The sequence below is a fragment of the Phyllostomus discolor genome, chromosome 1 (genome assembly GCF_004126475.2).
Source record: "Phyllostomus discolor isolate MPI-MPIP mPhyDis1 chromosome 1, mPhyDis1.pri.v3, whole genome shotgun sequence".
NCBI lineage: Eukaryota > Metazoa > Chordata > Mammalia > Chiroptera > Phyllostomidae > Phyllostomus > Phyllostomus discolor.
In genome coordinates this window covers 142685628-142703660 of record NC_040903.2, presented here as the reverse complement: position 1 = coordinate 142703660, position 18033 = coordinate 142685628, and the positions used below count along the sequence as shown (strand labels likewise).

Here is an 18033-nt window from a genome sequence, read left to right as displayed (position 1 = left end):
GAGGAGACTGGCGGGCAAAGGGAGCGCTCCGCGGGGCGCCGTGCGGCCCCAGTCCGGGGGAGGAGCTCGGCTGACTCCGCCCCCGGCCAGGAAGTGACTCCAAAAACAGTTCGAGATGTGAAGAGAGGTCCCTGTTGGGTGAGAAATCCGGGAAGGCCCGCCCAGATTCGAGCCCCTCCAGCCCCCAGTCTTTCTCCGCTGGGCCCGGGCCGGGGGCGCAGACGAAGTTGGGGCCGACGTACACCTAGAGACACCGGCTGAAGAGGACCCAACGTGTGGCCGAGGCGGGTAGAGGTGGAAGTCGGAGGCCTCAGCGCAGTGCGTGGCCGGGGGCGGCGGCCGCCAGAGGCTGTAGGCAGGGCTCAGTCAGGCCCCTGGGCCCCGGGTGGGGCGCGTGGCGCAACCTAGGGGGTGGCAGCGGACGCAGAGGGAAGGGGAGGCGGGGGGGGGGGGGGGGCGGGATGAGAGTGGCTAGAACCTTGGAAATGGCAGGCGAGGGACTCCAGAGTACAGCGCAGTTCAAGCCTTGGTGAGGATCCATTTTAAAGAGGACGTCTTGGACCTGGTGATTGCAGAGCACCCCCCCCCCCCCCAGGAGAGGGACTCTTTCGTCACCCGTCCACCCTTTTTGGACCCAGGCCAAGCTGGAGCTGCCCCCCCCCCCCGCCCCCGCCCCAGGGCTGTGGTCATCCTTTTACAAAGCCCAGACGCCCATCCCAGAGAGACAGCCTTGTTTATCCATGACGTCCTCTTTGGAGAGAAGGCCCATGCCCCTTTAATCTGACATTCTCTTCCTACCTCCAAGATGGCCCTAGATCTCCTGGGTTGTTTTTGTCAGATTTGTAACTAGGTGCAACCTGTTGGTAGCTGATGTAGCCCGAGAGACCAAGATTTGGGTTGAGGGAACGGCGAGGCTCTGAGCTGTCTTTCCTACTTCCAGGTCTGGGTGGCCAAGCAGCCATGCCTACCTGGGGGGCTGGCTCCCCGTCCCCTGACCGCTTTGCCGTGTCTTCGGTGGCCGAGGACAAGGTACGGGAGCAGCAACCCCATGTGGAACGCATCTTCCGCGTGGAGATGAGCATCCTCCCGAAGGACTGCCCTGAGAACCCTCACATCTGGCTGCAGCTGGAGGGCCCCAAGGAAAACGCTAGCAGAGCCAAGGTGAACGCTCCCTTCCTGACCCTTCTGGGAACAAAGACTCCCTCCCTCTCTCAGAGGCCTGGGAGAAGAGGGGCTGGGAAGGATCTCTACCATTGTTGGTCTCATGGCAACCTCAGTGGCCCTGGGCTGTGAGAGGCTCTCCAACTTTGTGTTTGTTTGGAGTTTTGGTTTTATTTCTGCTGTGATGACCTAGGTTCTGCCAGGACTTGGAGACAAATGATTCATTTCAAATGAGTGAGTGCTCTTTGGGACAGTAGAGAAAATCCAGTTGGGCAAGCAGGCCCCACCAAGGAATTCACTGTACAGAGGCTCGGCCTGGGTTCCAGTACAGCTCTATCGCCTGCTAGCTCTGTGACCTGAGTTTCAGTTCCCTTATCTATAAAATGTGAATAGTAGCAGTGCCTGACTCTTTGGGCTTATTGTGAATGAGATAAAGCATGAGTTCAGTCAAAGTTGGCAGTAGTGATAATTATGATGGGAATATACCACACACACATATAAATATTTAGAGAGACAATCCTGTTAACTAATTAATTATGATTGTATCTTAACGTCAGTCAAGTTCTAAATGGAAATACTAGCCATGGCTGGCAGCTACAAAGGGAAGGAAGTGAGATTCTTGATCCCTGTTTAACTCCCACCTTTGTCAGGATCTGTGGGGTTCCATTGTCTGCTGAGGCATCCTAGAGCTTAGGGGAGAGCACTGAGCCTGAAGATTCCAGCAGCCTCCTTTTCTTACCTTTCCCCTTTTTTCCCCTAGGAGTACCTGAAGGGTCTCTGCAGCCCGGAGTTGCAGGATGAAATCCACTACCCACCAAAACTGCACTGCATCTTCCTGGGGGCCCAAGGCCTCTTTCTTGATTGCTTGGCTTGGAGCACCTCAGCCCACCTGGTACCTGGGGCGCCTGGCTCACTGATGGTCAGTGGCCTGACAGAGGCCTTCGTCATGGCTCAGAGCCGAGTGGAGGAGCTGGTAGAGCGGCTGAGCTGGGACTTGCAGCCAGGGTCATCTGCTGGAGTCTCTCAGTGTGCTGGAGTGCTGAGAGACTTCTGTGCCCTGCTGCAGCCCCCGGGGGATGTCCACCGAGAGGCCCTGCTGCAGCTGCCCCTAGCCGTCCAGGAGGAACTGCTGAGCCTGGTGCAGGAGGCATCCAGGGGGCAGGGGCCCCAAGGGCTTCCTTCCTGGGAGGGGGAGAACCCAGGCCTGCTGGGTGCTCCACACCAGGGAGTCAGAGCTCCCCTGAGTGAAGGCAGGGGGTCCTTAGACACTGGGCCTACAGGGTGGCAAGAGTCAAGGGGAGAGGGACATGCTATGGAGAAGCAGGGAGGGAAGCAGGGTGGTCCCAGGGAGATGGATTTGGGATGGAAGGAGCTGCCTGGGGCAGAGGCCTGGGAGAAAGAAGTGACCTTCAGGTCACAGTTAGGGGGAGGAGACGCAGGGCAGGAAGGGCTCCTGAAGGGGAAGGCCATGGGGAAGGAGGGGATGCCTCAGGAAAGAGGAAGGTTCTGTATACAGGGTGAGCCTCCTGGTGCCCAGGGTCCCTGTCAGAGGGCAGCTCAGCTCCGGGGAGCCTCTCTCCTCCAGCGGCTCCACAATGGGGAAGCCTCACCTCCCAGGGTGCCTAGCCCCCCGCCTGCACCTGAACCCCCGTGGTACTGTGGAGACCGAGGAGACAGGGGAGACAAGCAGCAGGTTGTGGCTCGAGGTCGCGGGTCTCCATGGAAACGAGGCACCCGGGGGGGCAACTTGGTGACTGGCACACAGCGTTTCCAGGAGGCCCTACAGGACCCTTTTACCCTGTGCCTTGCCAATGTACCTGGCCAGCCAGACCTCCGCCACATTGTCATTGATGGCAGCAACGTGGCCATGGTGTGAGTACCAGGTGGGGCTGAGGGTCCTGGGGAGGGGGATGAGATGGGCAGTATTGTTCACCTTGGGGACATGTGCTGAGGGGTGAGCATTCCAGCCAGGCTGCCAGGCCCTCTGCTGGGGCCCCAGAGTGCCGACCCCTTCCCACTGCAGGCATGGCCTCCAGCACTACTTCTCCAGCCGGGGCATTGCCATTGCTGTGCAGTACTTCTGGGACCGTGGCCATCGGGACATCACTGTCTTTGTGCCTCAGTGGCGCTTCAGCAAGGATGCCAAGGTCAGAGGTGAGTTGGGCCTTGTCTTTTTTGTGCCCTGGGATAGACCCTGCTTCTACATTGAGGATAACCACGTTGTGCTCCTCTGTTTCTAGAGGGTCACTTCCTGCAAAAGCTCTACTCTCTCAGTCTGCTCTCCCTCACTCCCTCCCGAGTCATGGATGGCAAGAGGATCTCCTCCTATGATGACAGGTACTTGCTTCTTTCCTGGACCCTTCAAGGAGCTCAGTGAGAGACAGAAGGAGAGCCAGAAGCTTCTGAACCTTTGTACTGTTTCTAAGCCTGGGAATTGAGCAAAGGGCCAGTTAGTCCACTGTGTGCCTCTGTGACTCTGTGAGATGAGATGGATGGTAGACAACCGTGTTTGCCCATTCATCATTCATTTTCTATTCACCAAACTAAATAATGCTTTGCATTTATATAGCGCCTTACTGTCTAGAACATACTAGTTTAATGGGAAGATGGGAAAGCTGATGACATGAATAGCTGACAAATGCCTTCTTACAACCTAAATTTCCAAACAAGTGGAGAAATTTCCCAGCATTCTGGAAAAACCAGAGTCAGTGTTCCAAATACCAAGTCAAGTGAAGAAATACAATCCATGCATAATAGCATAAAACAAAATGTAAATAAAACATGGTATAATAGAGAGATCACTGGAGCTGGAATTGGATGATCTGACTTGGGGCCCCAAGTTGCACTGCTCATAGACTCTGACTGTGGACCAGTCTGTTGCTGAAGTAACCTCTTGTCTCAGGGTCCTCTTGCATTCATTCATGCGCCCTGTGACTCTCTAAAAAAACATAAGCCGTGTGCTTTTTTTACTCAAGGTGCTAGGCAGAATATAGGATAGTGCTTAACTGTTCATGAACCCACTCAGGTGTGGCAGAGGGTTTTGTCTCTGTGGTACAGAAATGGAGCCGAGGGTAAGGGTGGTTAACTCTCTTGGGTGAAGTCTATTAAGTGCCAGAGGAAAAATGAGAATTTAAAGCTGTGTCCTGGGATAGACCCCGCTCTACTGTACCTTGCAGGCAACGGCATTGTGCTCCTGTTTCTAGAGGATCACTTCCTCTGGAAACAGGGTGGGAAATGGGCAGATTTTAAAAGCCAATTAACCAGTTAAAATGTTTACAATGAAAGTTCTTGATTCTCTTAGTATTTTCAGTTTCAAATAAAAAACTAGTTTCCATACCACAGTGATTATATATTTCATCTTTTCAAGTACTGAACTTTTTCTCCTTAACAAGTAAATGGTATTCTACAAAAAGGCAGTTCCCTGTGTCCCAATGCTATTGTTTTATGTCTAGATTTCACAGATTATCTAAGATGTGGAAGCTTCTTTTTGTACCAGCATTTACATAGAACTGAAGCTGAAGGTTGAGTCATTTGCAATGAATTTTAAAGGTGTGTGTGTGTACAGCTGTGTAGGTCATGAGAGGCTGACAGCACAACATGAACTTGGAGTTTTGCCTAGTTACAGTGACTAAAAGCCGTGCACAGCACAGGCGTACTGGGTAAATGCTGTCGAACACCATGTGATGTAACTCAGTAACGGTGAATGTGCTTAGCCTGAAAAGTTTGTATTCTACATGACACCATAAGCAATTGTACATCACCTCCTTAATTTGTTTCCCAGACAGAAACTCAGAACCCGATATCTGTCACCTCAAATCCTAATTGCTAGTCCCCTCAATACCACACTGTCTTCCAAATACTTACTGCCCACTTATTGCTAGGTGTGTGGCTTTCAGAAAGAGATGGAAATGTTGGGAATTTTATTTCAAAGAGCCAAAAGAAACTATAAACCAAACACTTCAGTAACCTGGAGGAAGGGGAAACTGCTTCTGGCTGGGGTTTTGTGGGAAGGGAGAGATTTGTGTTTTTCGATGCTAGAGAAGGATGATGGGGTGGGCTGGATCTCCGGGTTTCTAAATGTGTTTAAAAAGATCCTCACCCACCTCTTCATGAACCTTCCTCCAGTTCCATGGAGTCTGGATTACTCGGGTGGAGCCCAGACATGTCTTTTTTAAAGTTATTCTGGTGAATCTGTTCATCAGTAGAGTTTGGGATCACTTTGCAGAAGGAGGGAATAGTTTGAGAAACATGAAGTCAGAGAGCATGTTTGAAGAACAGGATGTAATGTGATCATTGATTTGGCAGTAGCTGAGAGTACCTTTGGGAATACCGGGAGAGATAAGGCCGTGAAGGGGACTGGATCAAGGTTCCAGATGGGTTGGCTGCCAGGCCTGGGCATGTGGACTTTCTTCGGGAAGTAAAGGGCAAGTATAGAAGAATGTTGTGTGGCTGCAGAGCATGTCCCCCTTTTGGGGGAGGGCAGGAGAAACTGGAAGGTGGTAAATGGCAGGGGGCAGGGACCCCCTTATCAGTATCTCAGCTGCAGTGTCTGAATAGCTGAGGTGGTAGTGGTGGAACTGGAAAGGAAGGGGGCAGAATGGAAGGCTTTTCAGAGGAAAAACATGATGGATTTGTGACCAATTGCTGATGGATTTGTAGGGTGCTGTAGAGGGAAAAATACAGAACCAGGGCTAGATCTTACTGTCTTCCTAACGAAGCACTAAGTATTGGGTGGAGGATTGTGGTGAGTGGAGGGCATGTCCTTGGGATTCCACACTGGATTCATCTTTGTTTTCTCTCTAACCCATGACACTTGTATCCAGTCTGTCTCCTGGTGGCTGGTCAAGATGAGGGGGGCAGGGAGGGGTAGATCTCCATCACCAGAAGTAGGTCATGGGAGTTGATAGCACTCTTTGGGGTTGAGGCTTTGGAGAATTCCAGAATGTTGTTGTGGTTTCCGAGACAGGTTCATGGTGAAGCTGGCTGAAGAGACTGATGGGATCATTGTCTCTAACGACCAGTTCCGGGACCTGGCGGAGGAGTCCGAGAAGTGGATGGCAATCATCAGAGAGCGGTGAGGGGCATCCCCTGAGAAAAGGGCTTGGACTCAGACCTTTCTCTAAAAGCAGTTCTGCTCTGCCACCGGGTGAGGACTCTGGAAATGGCCGTGACACTGGCTTGAAGGATGGTAGCTTACAGCTGCTGGTGGGCTTAGTCTCAGCTGTTTGGGAGATGAGCAGGGGCCCCTCTGTGACCATTACATTTTCTGTCCCCATCCAGCCTGCTGCCCTTCACTTTCGTGGGAAACCTCTTCATGGTCCCTGATGACCCACTGGGGCGAAATGGCCCCATGCTGGATGAGTTCCTGAAGAAGCCAGTCAGGTAATGCCCCAGTCTGTCCTAGGCAGGCCCCAGCCCTCGCCCCCTTTCTGCAGGGGCCTTGCAGACCTGGAGACTTGGGAGAAGTGTGACCTCAGTCTGGGCCAGCTTAATTCTGTAGTGGTTTAGGTTGCCTTGGGCCTGGCCCTAACGGCTTCCCTGGAAACCCTGACACAGACCCTCCAATCTGGGAGGGAAGCTCCTGTTTCCTGTTTCCCCTAGTCAGTTTTTGCTGGAGTTATTTGGAACATGGTTGCTTTTACTTATAGCCACTTGTATTCAGCACTCCCTCTGCTGGGCCATTAAGTGAGTAATGTATTAGACACGAACTAGATTATAATAGTGGCAGGATTCCCTTTCCTGGTTTCAAAGGAACCTCCCTTCTCCCCTTCAGGAGTGGGTTGATACTGCCACTTAGTGGTCAGCTTGGGGAACTTCAGAGCCAGGAACAGGCAGGGCAGTTAAGAGCTGCGGAATGCTGGGAGGCCCACTGAGTTCTAACTTCTCTCCGGGATGTACATCAGCTCCTCTCTTCTCCCTGCTTCTTCCCAGGGCACAGGAGTCTTCTAAGGCTCAGCATCCATCCAGGGGCTTCACAGAACACAGTAATCAGCAGCAGGGGAGAGAAGAGGAGGAGAAAGGCAGTGGTGGCATTCGGAAGACCCGGGAGACAGAGAGGCTCCGGCGCCAGCTGCTGGAAGTGTTTTGGGGCCAGGATCACAAGGTGGACTTCATCCTGCAGCGGGAGCCCTACTGCCGGGACATCAACCAGCTCTCTGAGGCCCTGCTCAGTCTCAATTTCTGAGCCTCGCCAGCCCGAGTGGCTGTCTCCCCATCAGCATCAGCCTTGCCCAGCTTAGCCTCTTCTGTGAAGATCCCCGTGATGCTCAGACCCTGACCTAGACCCACTCTGAGTTGGTGCCTTGGGTCAGGGAAGGACAGAGGAAGAGCATTCCAATGTTCTTGCCTGGGGCACTTTGGGGACAGGTCCATAAAGTGACCCGATCTCCTCTTGAGGCAGGACCTCAACCAGCTCTCAAGAGGTTCTGTTCAGTTCCAGCTCCTCAACTGTAGCACAGGGTTTCTGTTGGGAGTGGGGCTGCCAGAAAGAGTAGGTCCTGGAGATTGGGACTGCCAGCTCCTCCTTGAAGCTGAGTTGGGGATGGAAGCTGGAGTGCGCAGGAGGGGAATGAAACAGGTGGCAAGAAAGCTGAGCCTTTACTACCCCTGGCTGCTGCTCTGGATAGCCAGAGGACAGGATGCTTCCCAGGCCTGGCAGGGCTCCTGGGAGCCTTGAAGGGAATGCTGGGCCCTGGAAAGGCTAGTGTGACGGGGTCTGGGTCACAGTGGTGCAGCAGGGAGCTGGTGGGAAAGGTAGAGGAAGACTTGGCTTCTGGTCTCAGCTATGCCTGTCTGTGACCTTGAATGAGCTACTTGGCCTTTACTTCTGCCTTTAAATCAGATGTAAAAATGCCTGTTGGGAGAAATGAGAACATGGAGGAGGGTTCTTTGGAGGAAAAGTACTTGGACCAAGTCTCAGGTGTGTCTGACTGCACAGGCTTCCAAACCAAAACCTCACTTTCAGAGAACCGAGGGTCCTCTGTGCCCAGGGCCTGTGCCCTAGATTTTAACATTGCACCCTCATGATGTGCCCTATAATGGCTGCGTCCCTTTTGGGCAACCCCCAAATCCACATTTACAAAACAGTTAGTTAGGGGTGACTGTTTGCATTACCAGAATACTCTCAGGGTTCCTCTAAATGGCAGCTCTCCTGTTGCATTCGTGTTGTTTACAGATTGACGAATGTGTCAGAAAGTCCCCTGTTCAGTGCACGCGTGGTGTTGTGAACTCAATGGAAGCCATGCTCTGCAATGACAATGTGATCTAACCCTAGTGTTTTCTCTACAGAACACATGTTGCATAAAGCGAGGCCCACTTCTGCTTTGTGTGTGAGTATATATATATATGGGGGGTTATACAGGTTGTATGTAGATGAGCTAATTATCTGGAAAATGAAAACTGAAGAATTATTAGAATACGGAGACTCAGATCAACTGCCATCCTGTTGGAACATTCTGCCCCGATTCCTACAGGTCATTGTCCTGTATCGGCTTGAAGTCCTCCCGTGCCAGGGACTGACTGCTTCCAAGTAATGCTTCCTCTAGTGCAGCCCTGATTCGTGCTTCTGTCTTTGAGGCTGGTCATTCCTCCAGGAACAATACTAGGCTGGCCAACTTCCTAGAGTCCAAGACTGGATAAAGAGGAGGGACAGGGACCGCAGGGTTCTATGTTGTCTGGGCCTTGGGCAAGCCCCTGGACAGGATCCTTTTCGGGCTCTGGCTTCTGCTACCTGAGCAGCACTGGGAGCTGAAGGCTGCCACCCCAGTTCCTCATTCCAGCAACTAGTGGGAGCTGAGTGGTGATGGGTGGTCTTTGGGTCCTACTGTCTGCCCCTCCTCCCTGTTGTGATGTGTACCGCTAGACCTAGTCAGGGAGGTAGGTGACAGGGACTCAAAGTCCCTTTTTAAGAAAGGTGTTTGGTTAATATGGCCCCAGTTGGGGGCCTAGAGGAACTACTGGTCGAGTTGTGGCAGGTATCAGGGTATGTAAGCAGGGAGAGGGTCTTAAATGAACACTTGGGGTTTCTTTTTACCTGTTAGGGCTGTTTACAGTTTGGGGTACATTCCTTGCCCCTTTCACTTTCAGCGATGGTGGGTGTGAAGTACACCAGAGGTTTCTTTCCTTTTGTGCCTGGGACTCTGGCTGACTGAGTGGCCTCAATCAGATGTGAGGCCAGTCCGAAGCTTCTTACAGACAGGGTTGTTGGCTTACTCCCACAGCTTGTTGAACTGGGACCATTGTGTGATCGTTTTATTAATTCACTGCCGTTCAGCAGCACACCGAAGGCTGTCCTAGACTTGGGTCTCACCTCTTCCTCTGCTGGCATCCTAATGGTATCATGTGAACAAGTATGTAGGGTAACCACAGAACTCGTTGGAAATGGATCATCACCTCTCTTGTGTTCCAGTGTCTGCCATCATCATAACCTCATGCCTCAAATTTGTTTCCAGCTCTTTAGAGGGAACAAAAAGGGAGGTAATTCCCATTGTAACTTTACAAACCCCACATAGGGGGTCTTCAAGGGTGACACTCCTTGAGATAAATTCAAGGAGAATCTAGGCTAAAGAGACGAGCCAAAACCAATGAGATAACTTATCTTTATTGCCTAAACTGTTAGAGCATTCACTACATAGCAAAAGAGAAATGGGGCAGGAATGGGTCATGTAGGGGTACTGAATGTGGAGACTTTCACAAGGAGTCGAAGATGTTACGGTCCCAACCTGATGAGACTGCACTCTTGAAACAGTGGACAGGCGAAGTGCAGCAACAGAATAATGAGAAAGGACAGGGAGGAGAGGAATCCCCAAGAACCAGATGGGCTCACATGGCAAGCAGAGTACTTCATCCTCCTCAGTCCCTACCTGGGAAGCCTCTGTTGAGGGCCAGGCCGTGGTCTCTGCCATGAACTTTCTCGCTTAGGCTATGACTTCCTTCAGTGCAGGCCCCAGCTCTGGGAAGGAATACTGGTAGCCAGTGGCCAGTGTCCGCCGTGGGATCACCTTCTGGCCCTCCAGCAGCATGATGGCACGCTCTTGCCCAAAGACAGCTTGCACGATGGTGCTAGGGAGAGGGATGAAGGCTGGGCGGCCTAGAGCTGTGCCCAAGGCCTGAGCAAACTCAGCATTTGTAGTGCTATAGGCTGGAGCCACGCCGTTCAGGACACCCTGCACGTGGCTGGCTTCAATAGCATGGGCCAGGATTCCTACCAGGTCCCCAATGTGAATCCAGGGGAAGAACTGTTGGCCGGAGCCGATGGGGCCCCCCAGGCCCAGGCGGAAGGGTAGCAGCATGTGACCAATGGCACCGCCCCCACGGCCCAGCACAACCCCTAGAACAGGCAAGAAGGATGGTACAGGGGGACCCCTCAGCTTCCAGGCAGCCTCACTGTTCCTTCCATTTCCCCTTCCTCTTTTCCTTTGCTGGCTTAGCTCTGTAGCAGTCCAGGGGTATGGCTGTCTTGGGGACTTCCCATCCTCTCATCTGCAGGTTGGCCAGAAGTGGTGGCATCCTCACCTCAGTAAGCTCTGCTCCCCTTACCCCCCAACTCCCCCAGGAGAGAGAACACATTCCAACCCCGCCTGATAGGCAGGCCCCTTGTTCTCACCGGAGCGTACCACCACCTGGCGTGTAGAATCTCCAGGAAGCCTGGCTGCAGCTTCCCATTTGGTTACGAGATTGGAGAAAAAGTCAAAATCCCCTCCTGGGCTGTCTTCATCATACTCAGCAGTCAGGCTGGGCTGGTAGTAAGCTGCCGGTGAGATAGCACTTGTTTGCCCTGGCTGGTCCTTTGCAGTGAAGGGACCCGTTGGCCTAACCCCCCTTGGCCTTTGGGGTCTTCCCATGGGATGGAGATGCAGATATTTTTTTCCTTGAGTGATACCATCAGCTGACTTGTTCCTGCCCTGGAGTAACTTATCTTTTGCTGCAGGGCTAAGCTGAGAAACTGATAGAGGGCTGTGGTTCAGAATAAATACATGGATGCTAGGCTGAGTTTTTTAAATCTCAGCACTGCTTTAACTACAACTTTAGGTGAGTTACATAACCTCTGCAAAATCTGTATACCTTTAAAAGGGGAACAATTGTCTACCTCAGAGTTCTTGTGAGGATTAAATGCTGCAATATGTGTAAAACACTCAGTGGCTGGTATTTATGCCAAAATTGCTTGCAATTATTCTGTCCCCCAAAATACAAGAATCAGAAATTCTATTCCTAAAGAACTTTGCTGTGAGAAGCAAGGGACCTGGGAGTAGGTGGAATTTTTCCCGGCACTGGGGCAGCACCATTCTACCCTCTTTCTCTGAGGGTCCCTGTTTCTCAGTGAAAGGGCACAAAAGTCAGGAGAAAGATGCATGGATCAAGGGCCTAGGAAGAAGACTTCTGGGATCATATACCTCGAAGGGTATGAGCTACCTCTTCAGTGTGTATTCTCCCCTGGTTAACGTAGGGGCTGGTGATTTGGGGCATACCTACACCAGTGACTAAGACCCAGGCCTGGGGGGGTTGTGGGGCCTTGGTGATGGCTCTCGCCAGCAGCTGGGTAGTCTCCAAGCGGCTGCTGAGAACTTCTTTTTGGAAGGCTTCATTCCACCTGCAGGAGAAATGGGAAATAAGCCACTGAATATGTGCATTGCACATATCCCTTCCTCTGCCTTTCCTTGGGGCCTATCCATGTCCATTTCTAGTAAAACCCTGCATTGTGGTTTAGAGAAACTGTCCATCTCTCCTGGAGAGGGAAAAGGCTTGTCCTTTTTGGGCATCCTTAGTTATAAGTGAGGACTATAGTCAACTGGCTGTGTGGATAGGAGGGAGGGTGAATGTGGAGGAGTGGGGCAGGATAAGTAATCAAGGATCGGGCAGCTCCATTCTTTACATCTCAGGTCTCATCAGAGTTGTTCCTCTTCTCCTTATGCTCTAGAGGATATCAGTTTTAGGGTCCAGCAGCAACTGACCTTCGAAGAGGGTTGAGGATGTTCTCTCCAGCCAGGTTGACTGCCGCATCGCAGCTAGGCAGCCCCGAGGTAGCAAGCTCATCCTGTCAGAAAAATTCACAGTGCCAACCTAGCCCTGCGCCGCCGCCAAATCGGGCCTCCTCCCACCCACTAGTTTCCAGAGGGTGGACATACCCATGTGATCCGACCTGGCCCGGGCTTTCGGGAGACCAGTGTCACTTCATGGCCTCTGGCTTTCAGCAGATGGATTAGGGCTGTCCCAATGAAGCCCGTCCCTCCACCTGATCAGAAAATACAAGGTGTTTATCATCTGGGCCGGGGTGCCTACCGTTCCCGCATGTGGCCCCATCTGGTGCCGTCCCATTTGACCCCAGGTTTCTCCCCTCTTTTTCGGCCCCGTTTCTGCGACACAGGTGACACAGGTCACGGGGATATGGGAGATTCGGCTTCAGTTAGGAGGATAAGGCCGGACTGCCAGTGCCCGAGACAGTGCCCTCCATCGGGGTCCACTCAGGCCTTAACCTCTGGTTCAATCTTTTTTTCATAAACCCGCCTCCCACCTCTCCCACTTTGCCCTCCCTCACCCACGAGCACCCGCATAGCAACCAGGACCTAATGCGCCTGCGCAAGATCGGAACCCCCCCCCCCCCCCCCTTACCCGATGCCGAGCGTCCTTCCGGCAGCGCGCTCCAATTGGGAAGTGAGCAGGATTGAGACTAGGCGTGGCTTTACCCCACAACCCGGAAGAATTCACAACAAGGGGGGCAAGTGTAAGTGTTTCACCCGGAGGTTTGGGGGGGGGGGCGGGGTGTGCGAACGCGCTCGCGCGTGCAGGGGCAGCACAGGGGAAGAGGGCGTGGTCCGCAAAGAGGTAGGGGGAGGGGCCGAAGAGGGGGTGGTGGAATTGGCCCAGAGTCCTGAAACGAAGGGGAGGAAGCGGGGAAAATGCCTTTAGTGCAGAAAACACCCTTGACCAAAATCCAGAAGCTGTTCGAACCACCAGGTTCTTAAGGTCCATTCAGCTTGGTGGCTCAATAATCCAAAAGCATCTGTCCACCGTTACAATGGATTTCTTTTTAACCAGGCTTTTATTTTTTTCCCTTCTTGTTCCAGTCCCTTCCTGTTGGCATTTAAACATTCTGTGTCCTCTTCTAATGGCCTCTCTCTGTCTTCACCTTCATTGCCAAACTTCTAAATGATGGGTGTCCATTTTCTACTTCCCAATTCCCTGTCGTCTGGCTCTGATTTTATCATTCATTGCCTTTCTAGCCAAGATCACCAGTTCCCATGTGTCACCAAATCGAATGCCTACGTTTAAGCCATTTTTCTTGAATTCTGTGTCACTGGACATGTGCTGACTCCTCTCTCCCTTTGGAAATGCTCATCTCTTGGCCTCAGTGAAAACTGCACTCTTCTGGCTTCTTCTCTTAGCTCTTTTCAGCCTCTGTTGCTTGCTTAGCCATCTCTAAGCTTTTAAAATGTTGGTATTCCTCAAAGCTGGGTCCTACGACCTACCTCTCTTCCCTCTTTGTGCTTACGCCCAAGCGTCTTTGTGGGTGAACTCAGTTACCAGTTTTTCAAGGAAGACTTGCCAAATCTGTGCAACTTAAATATCTCCTCTGAGCTCCTGACTCTTGTAAAAACTTCCCACTAAACACCTGTTCTTGAATGTCTGAAACACTGTTGCTTTTACTTACTAAATATCGCCCATCCATTTATCTCTGTCACCACCACTCTCCAAGATATTATCTAAATTTTTGTGTAGATTTCTGCAATAGTTTCCTAATAGGTTTTCCTGCTTCTGCTTGTTTCTCCTCTCCGAAGTAGTCTGCACATTGCAGACTGAATGATCTTTTAAGAACATGTGGGAGGAACACTATGATGGCATATGTGTCCTAAAAACCCCCTTCAATTGCAAAGTTCCTGGATATGCTGGATAAAATTTAGCACATCTCCATTTAAATACATTTGTGGGCTAGCTGGAAAACAAAAGAAAGCCCCAGAGAACAAAAACAAAATGTGCCTTGGGACCGAGGCTGCTTTGTGATTGGTTGTCAGTTTCAGTAACCCAGAGGCCTGGGTGACAGGAGATGATGCCTGGGACCCAAGTGAAACTGGGAATGGGACTCATGCATAAAGTTTTCGGTGGGCTATGTCCACTCAATATCAAAGAAAATGATTAGGAAACATGTTTCTGTAAGCTTGGCTCTTGGGTAGGATTTGCTGTAAAACAACAACAAATTAGTCTTTTCTGAGAAGTTGTATCCATTGGCCTGCCCTGATACAGTTCTGGAGTTTGAACTCATTGTTACCTACCTGCTTGGCCTAAGGAGCCCTAAGCCAAGTTTTCAACTTACGTGTTCCAGATAGGAGCCAATGTAAACCCTAGGTTTCACAGAATCTCATTAGATGAAATCCTGCCAACCATCAGCACACATTCCAAAATTATAAAACACAGGGAAACAGACCACTCTGGGGAGGAGTCAGCAGAGTCTGACCAAAAAGGATTTCAGATATTAGAATTTTGAGATACAGAGTATAAAACAAGTTTAAAATTTTTAAAGAAGGAGGAGACATTAAAAACATGAGAGATAAGATACTATAAAAAATTATAGCAGAATTGATAAAGAACCAATTCGAACTCCTAAAAATTAAAAGCATAATGATTGAAATTAAAAAACTCATTGAGTGAGTTTCATCAGTGGGGAGTAGACTTATCATTTGTTGCGGGATTAATGAGATATGAAGAAATTACCCATAATGCAGCACAGAGAGATAAAGAGATAGAGAATATGAAAGAGAAGGTAAGAGACAGGGAAGATAAAGTGAGAGATTCTGACTGTCCTATTTGTCATTCCAAAAGAGACGAGACAGAGAAGGAGATGGAGAAAATATTTGAAGATTATCTTTACAAAGTAATGAAAGATAGTGAATACTCAGATTCAGTAAGTAAAATAAATCTCAAGTAGAATAAATAAAAATAAATTCATGCCTAATCACATCATAATAAAGCTATAAAACAAAGACAAGAGATTTTAAAAGCAGTCAGAAATAAAACAGATTATCTATAAAGAAATAACAATTAGATGGGCAACTGACCCCTCAACCATAACCATATAAACCAGTAGTACAATACAGTAGTGCCTTCAAATGCTAGCAGAAAATAATTGCCAACCTAGAATTGTTTGTCTACAAACTGGTGTTCAAGAATGAAGGTAAAACAAGGATACTTTTAGACAAGCAAAAAATGAGACTTTACCATTCTCAGACTTCTAAACTTTGTCAGGAAAAAAAAGAAAATTATCTTGAAAGGAAGGTATGATATGCAAGAGAATAATCCAAATGTTAGTAAAGAAATGGGTAAATATAAACAAATACTGACCATATAAAGCAACAACCATAATATATAATTTGTGGGTAAAAATGAAAAGAACATAAATGTTAGTCACCAATAGTGTAGAAGTATGTGACTGCAGCTAAATTGTTGGAGAAAGGATAACAATACTGAATAATATTAAACTGTTAAATATATATTTGAAAAAATTAAGGGCATTCCTGGCCAGGTGGCTCAGTTGGAGTATTGTCCCATACACCAAAAGTTTGCAAGTTCAATCTGCAGTCAGGGCCATACTCAGGTTGTGGGTTCAGTCCCTGGTCAGGGTGCATATGGGAGGGGAAGGCAACCAACTGATGTTTCTGTCTCTCTCAAATCAGTAAAAACATATCCTTGAGTGAGGATTAAAAAGAAATTAAGGGCAACTGTTGCATATTAGTAGTAAAATGTACACTTCCAAATCAGCAGAGAGAAACAAGAAAGCAGTTTAACCACTTAATTACCATAAAAAGAAAGTGTAGATATAATTCAATAGTGGTCACTGAGCAGATCGGACTCCTCTCATTTGCATGCCTCCCTCCACTTCTTCAGCAACCATGTCTGATAAACCCGATATGGCTGAGATTGAGAAATTTGATAAGTCGAAATGGAAGAAGACTGAAATGGAATGGAAAAATCCACTGCCTTCCAAAGAAATGATTGATCAGGAGGAGCAAGCAGGCGAATTATAATGAGGCCCACACCACCTATATGCTCTGTATGTTCCACAAGCACTGCCCTCTTGCTTTAGTACTTTTAGCTGTTTAATTTTGTAAGATTCAAAGAGGTTGGATCAGTTTAAATGACTGTGCTGCCCCTTGTCACATCAGAACCACTGACAGTGAAGGCTGCACCTGCTGCTCCCATCTGCCTCTCTGGCTGGCAGGGAAGGAAAAGAACTTGCATGTTGGTGGAGGAAGAAGCTGGGTGGGATGACAGTGAAATCTCAAGTAAACCAAGCTGGTCCAAGGTGTCCTGCGGGCTGTGAAATGCAGTTTAATCAGAGTGCCATTTTTTTGTGTGGAAATGATTTTAATTATTAAAATGCACAATTTTAAAAAATATGAAAATAAAATGTTTTAAAACCCGAAAAAAAGTGGAGGTAAAACTAGAAAACTCCAAATAAGATAATAGGAATAGTCAGTAACCATAATATATTTAAAAAGACTGAGAAATTGAATTAACTAGATGTATTGGAATTATAAATTTCAACAAGAATGAACCTCAAAGTTATCAAGCAAAAAGGAAGTTGCAGAAAAGCATTTACAATATGATACTATTTATTTAAAGATTAAAAATAGGCAAAATCATACTATTTTTTATTGAGATAAGTAGATTTGTAGTCAAAGTAAAAAGGAATGCATGAAAATGAGAAACTTAGGATAGCATTTCGCTGAGGGGCTAGAGTGAGAATGCGATCAGGGAGGAGTGCACAGGGGACTTTGATTTCTTTTCTTTTTAAAAAGTATTTTATTTATTTATTTTTAAAGAGAGGGGAGGGGAGGAAGAAAGAGTAGGAGAGAAACATGGATGTGTGAGAGACACATCAATTGGTTGCTTCTCTCACACCCCTGCGTGGGGACCTGGCCTTTAACCCAGGCATGTGCCCTGAATGGGAATCGAACTGGCAACACCTCAGTTCGCAGGCTGGCACTCAGTCCGCTGAAGCACACCAGCCAGGGCTGATTTCTTATTCTTATGCTAGGTGGTGGGTACATGAGCATTCATGCACTTTGTATTTTTGTATGTCTGAAATATTTCATAATAAATAAAAATATACAGTAATTTAAAATTTATAGTCAGATTTCAGATGTGCAGCAACATAACTTTATTTTTTATAATTGAACGTAAATTATTCATGAACATTACTCCTTGGTAATGGAATAAACTTAAATTCACCTAAGCCAAGTAACTTTATCATTTCTAGTTTAAAATTTCTCAGTTAATTCAGTTTCTCTGAGTAAATTCTTAGCCTTTCAGAGTGCCATATCCCACTTTCCTTTTCCTTCTCTCAGCTAGTTACCTGGGTGTAGGAGGCCCTTCGGTCCAGACACTGTGGCGAGTTCTCAATGCTTGCTCAGAAGAATCTTGTCTCCTTTGGCCTTTAGATGTTGCCTGCTGACATCTAAGGCACAGGTGGCTAGGCCAGGTCTTTGGGCCAGTGTTTTGATACTGATACCCATGCTTCTGAGTATCATACCTTTTGCTTTTGATGCTCATGGTCCTTTCCTTGCTCTCAGTATTCCAGAGCCTTCCCTGGGGCACCAAAGAACACTTGGCTTGTCTTCGGGCCAACAGCGTGGACTTTATGGGTGTTGGTTAGTCTCCCCTCAGGCTCATCTCTTGCTTATCTGCCTCAGGCACTGCCCAGGCGCCTTGCTGCAGTCTGGCAGTGTTAGTTATATGTTGCTGTTAACAAGCTATCTTAGTGGTTTGAACCAACAATATTTATGATATATGATTTCTGTGGGTTAGGAATCTGGGAGCAGCTTAGCTGGGTGATTATGACTCATGGTTTCTCATGAGGTTATGGTCAATGTAGCACCTAGA

At 48.8% G+C, this 18033-nt stretch overlaps 3 protein-coding genes across 10 annotated transcripts; 2 read left to right on the top strand and 1 right to left on the bottom strand.

The window, feature by feature from the left end:
- The first annotated feature begins 15 nt into the window (after positions 1-15).
- KHNYN (KH and NYN domain containing) lies at positions 16-11291 on the top strand. 7 transcript variants are annotated; one of them, XM_036029742.1, is made up of 8 exons: positions 16-138; positions 941-1161; positions 1922-3033; positions 3185-3315; positions 3402-3498; positions 6128-6235; positions 6442-6543; positions 7093-9140. In XM_036029742.1, exons 2-8 carry the CDS (start codon positions 961-963, stop codon positions 7343-7345), a joined length of 2004 nt encoding a protein of 667 aa, XP_035885635.1. In that variant the 5' UTR covers positions 16-138; positions 941-960; the 3' UTR covers positions 7346-9140. The 7 variants fall into 7 exon arrangements, with proteins under 7 accessions (XP_035885635.1, XP_028361356.1, XP_035885639.1 ...); XM_028505555.2 differs by having other exon boundaries at positions 25-284; positions 7093-11291; XM_036029746.1 differs by having other exon boundaries at positions 82-294.
- On the bottom strand, positions 9745-12780 carry SDR39U1 (short chain dehydrogenase/reductase family 39U member 1). 2 transcript variants are annotated; one of them, XM_028505557.2, is made up of 6 exons: positions 12695-12780; positions 12285-12391; positions 12111-12193; positions 11628-11749; positions 10766-10909; positions 9745-10489 (listed from the first exon to the last, which is right to left on the bottom strand). In XM_028505557.2, exons 1-6 carry the CDS (start codon positions 12708-12710, stop codon positions 10077-10079), a joined length of 885 nt encoding a protein of 294 aa, XP_028361358.1. In that variant the 5' UTR covers positions 12711-12780; the 3' UTR covers positions 9745-10076. The 2 variants fall into 2 exon arrangements, with proteins under 2 accessions (XP_028361358.1, XP_035885654.1); XM_036029761.1 differs by lacking the exon at positions 10766-10909.
- A 3042-nt stretch (positions 12781-15822) lies between these two features.
- On the top strand, positions 15823-16570 carry LOC118500645 (thymosin beta-4-like). The gene has a single exon (XM_036026244.1). It carries the CDS (start codon positions 16014-16016, stop codon positions 16173-16175), a length of 162 nt encoding a protein of 53 aa, XP_035882137.1. The 5' UTR covers positions 15823-16013; the 3' UTR covers positions 16176-16570.
- The last annotated feature ends 1463 nt before the right edge of the window (positions 16571-18033 follow it).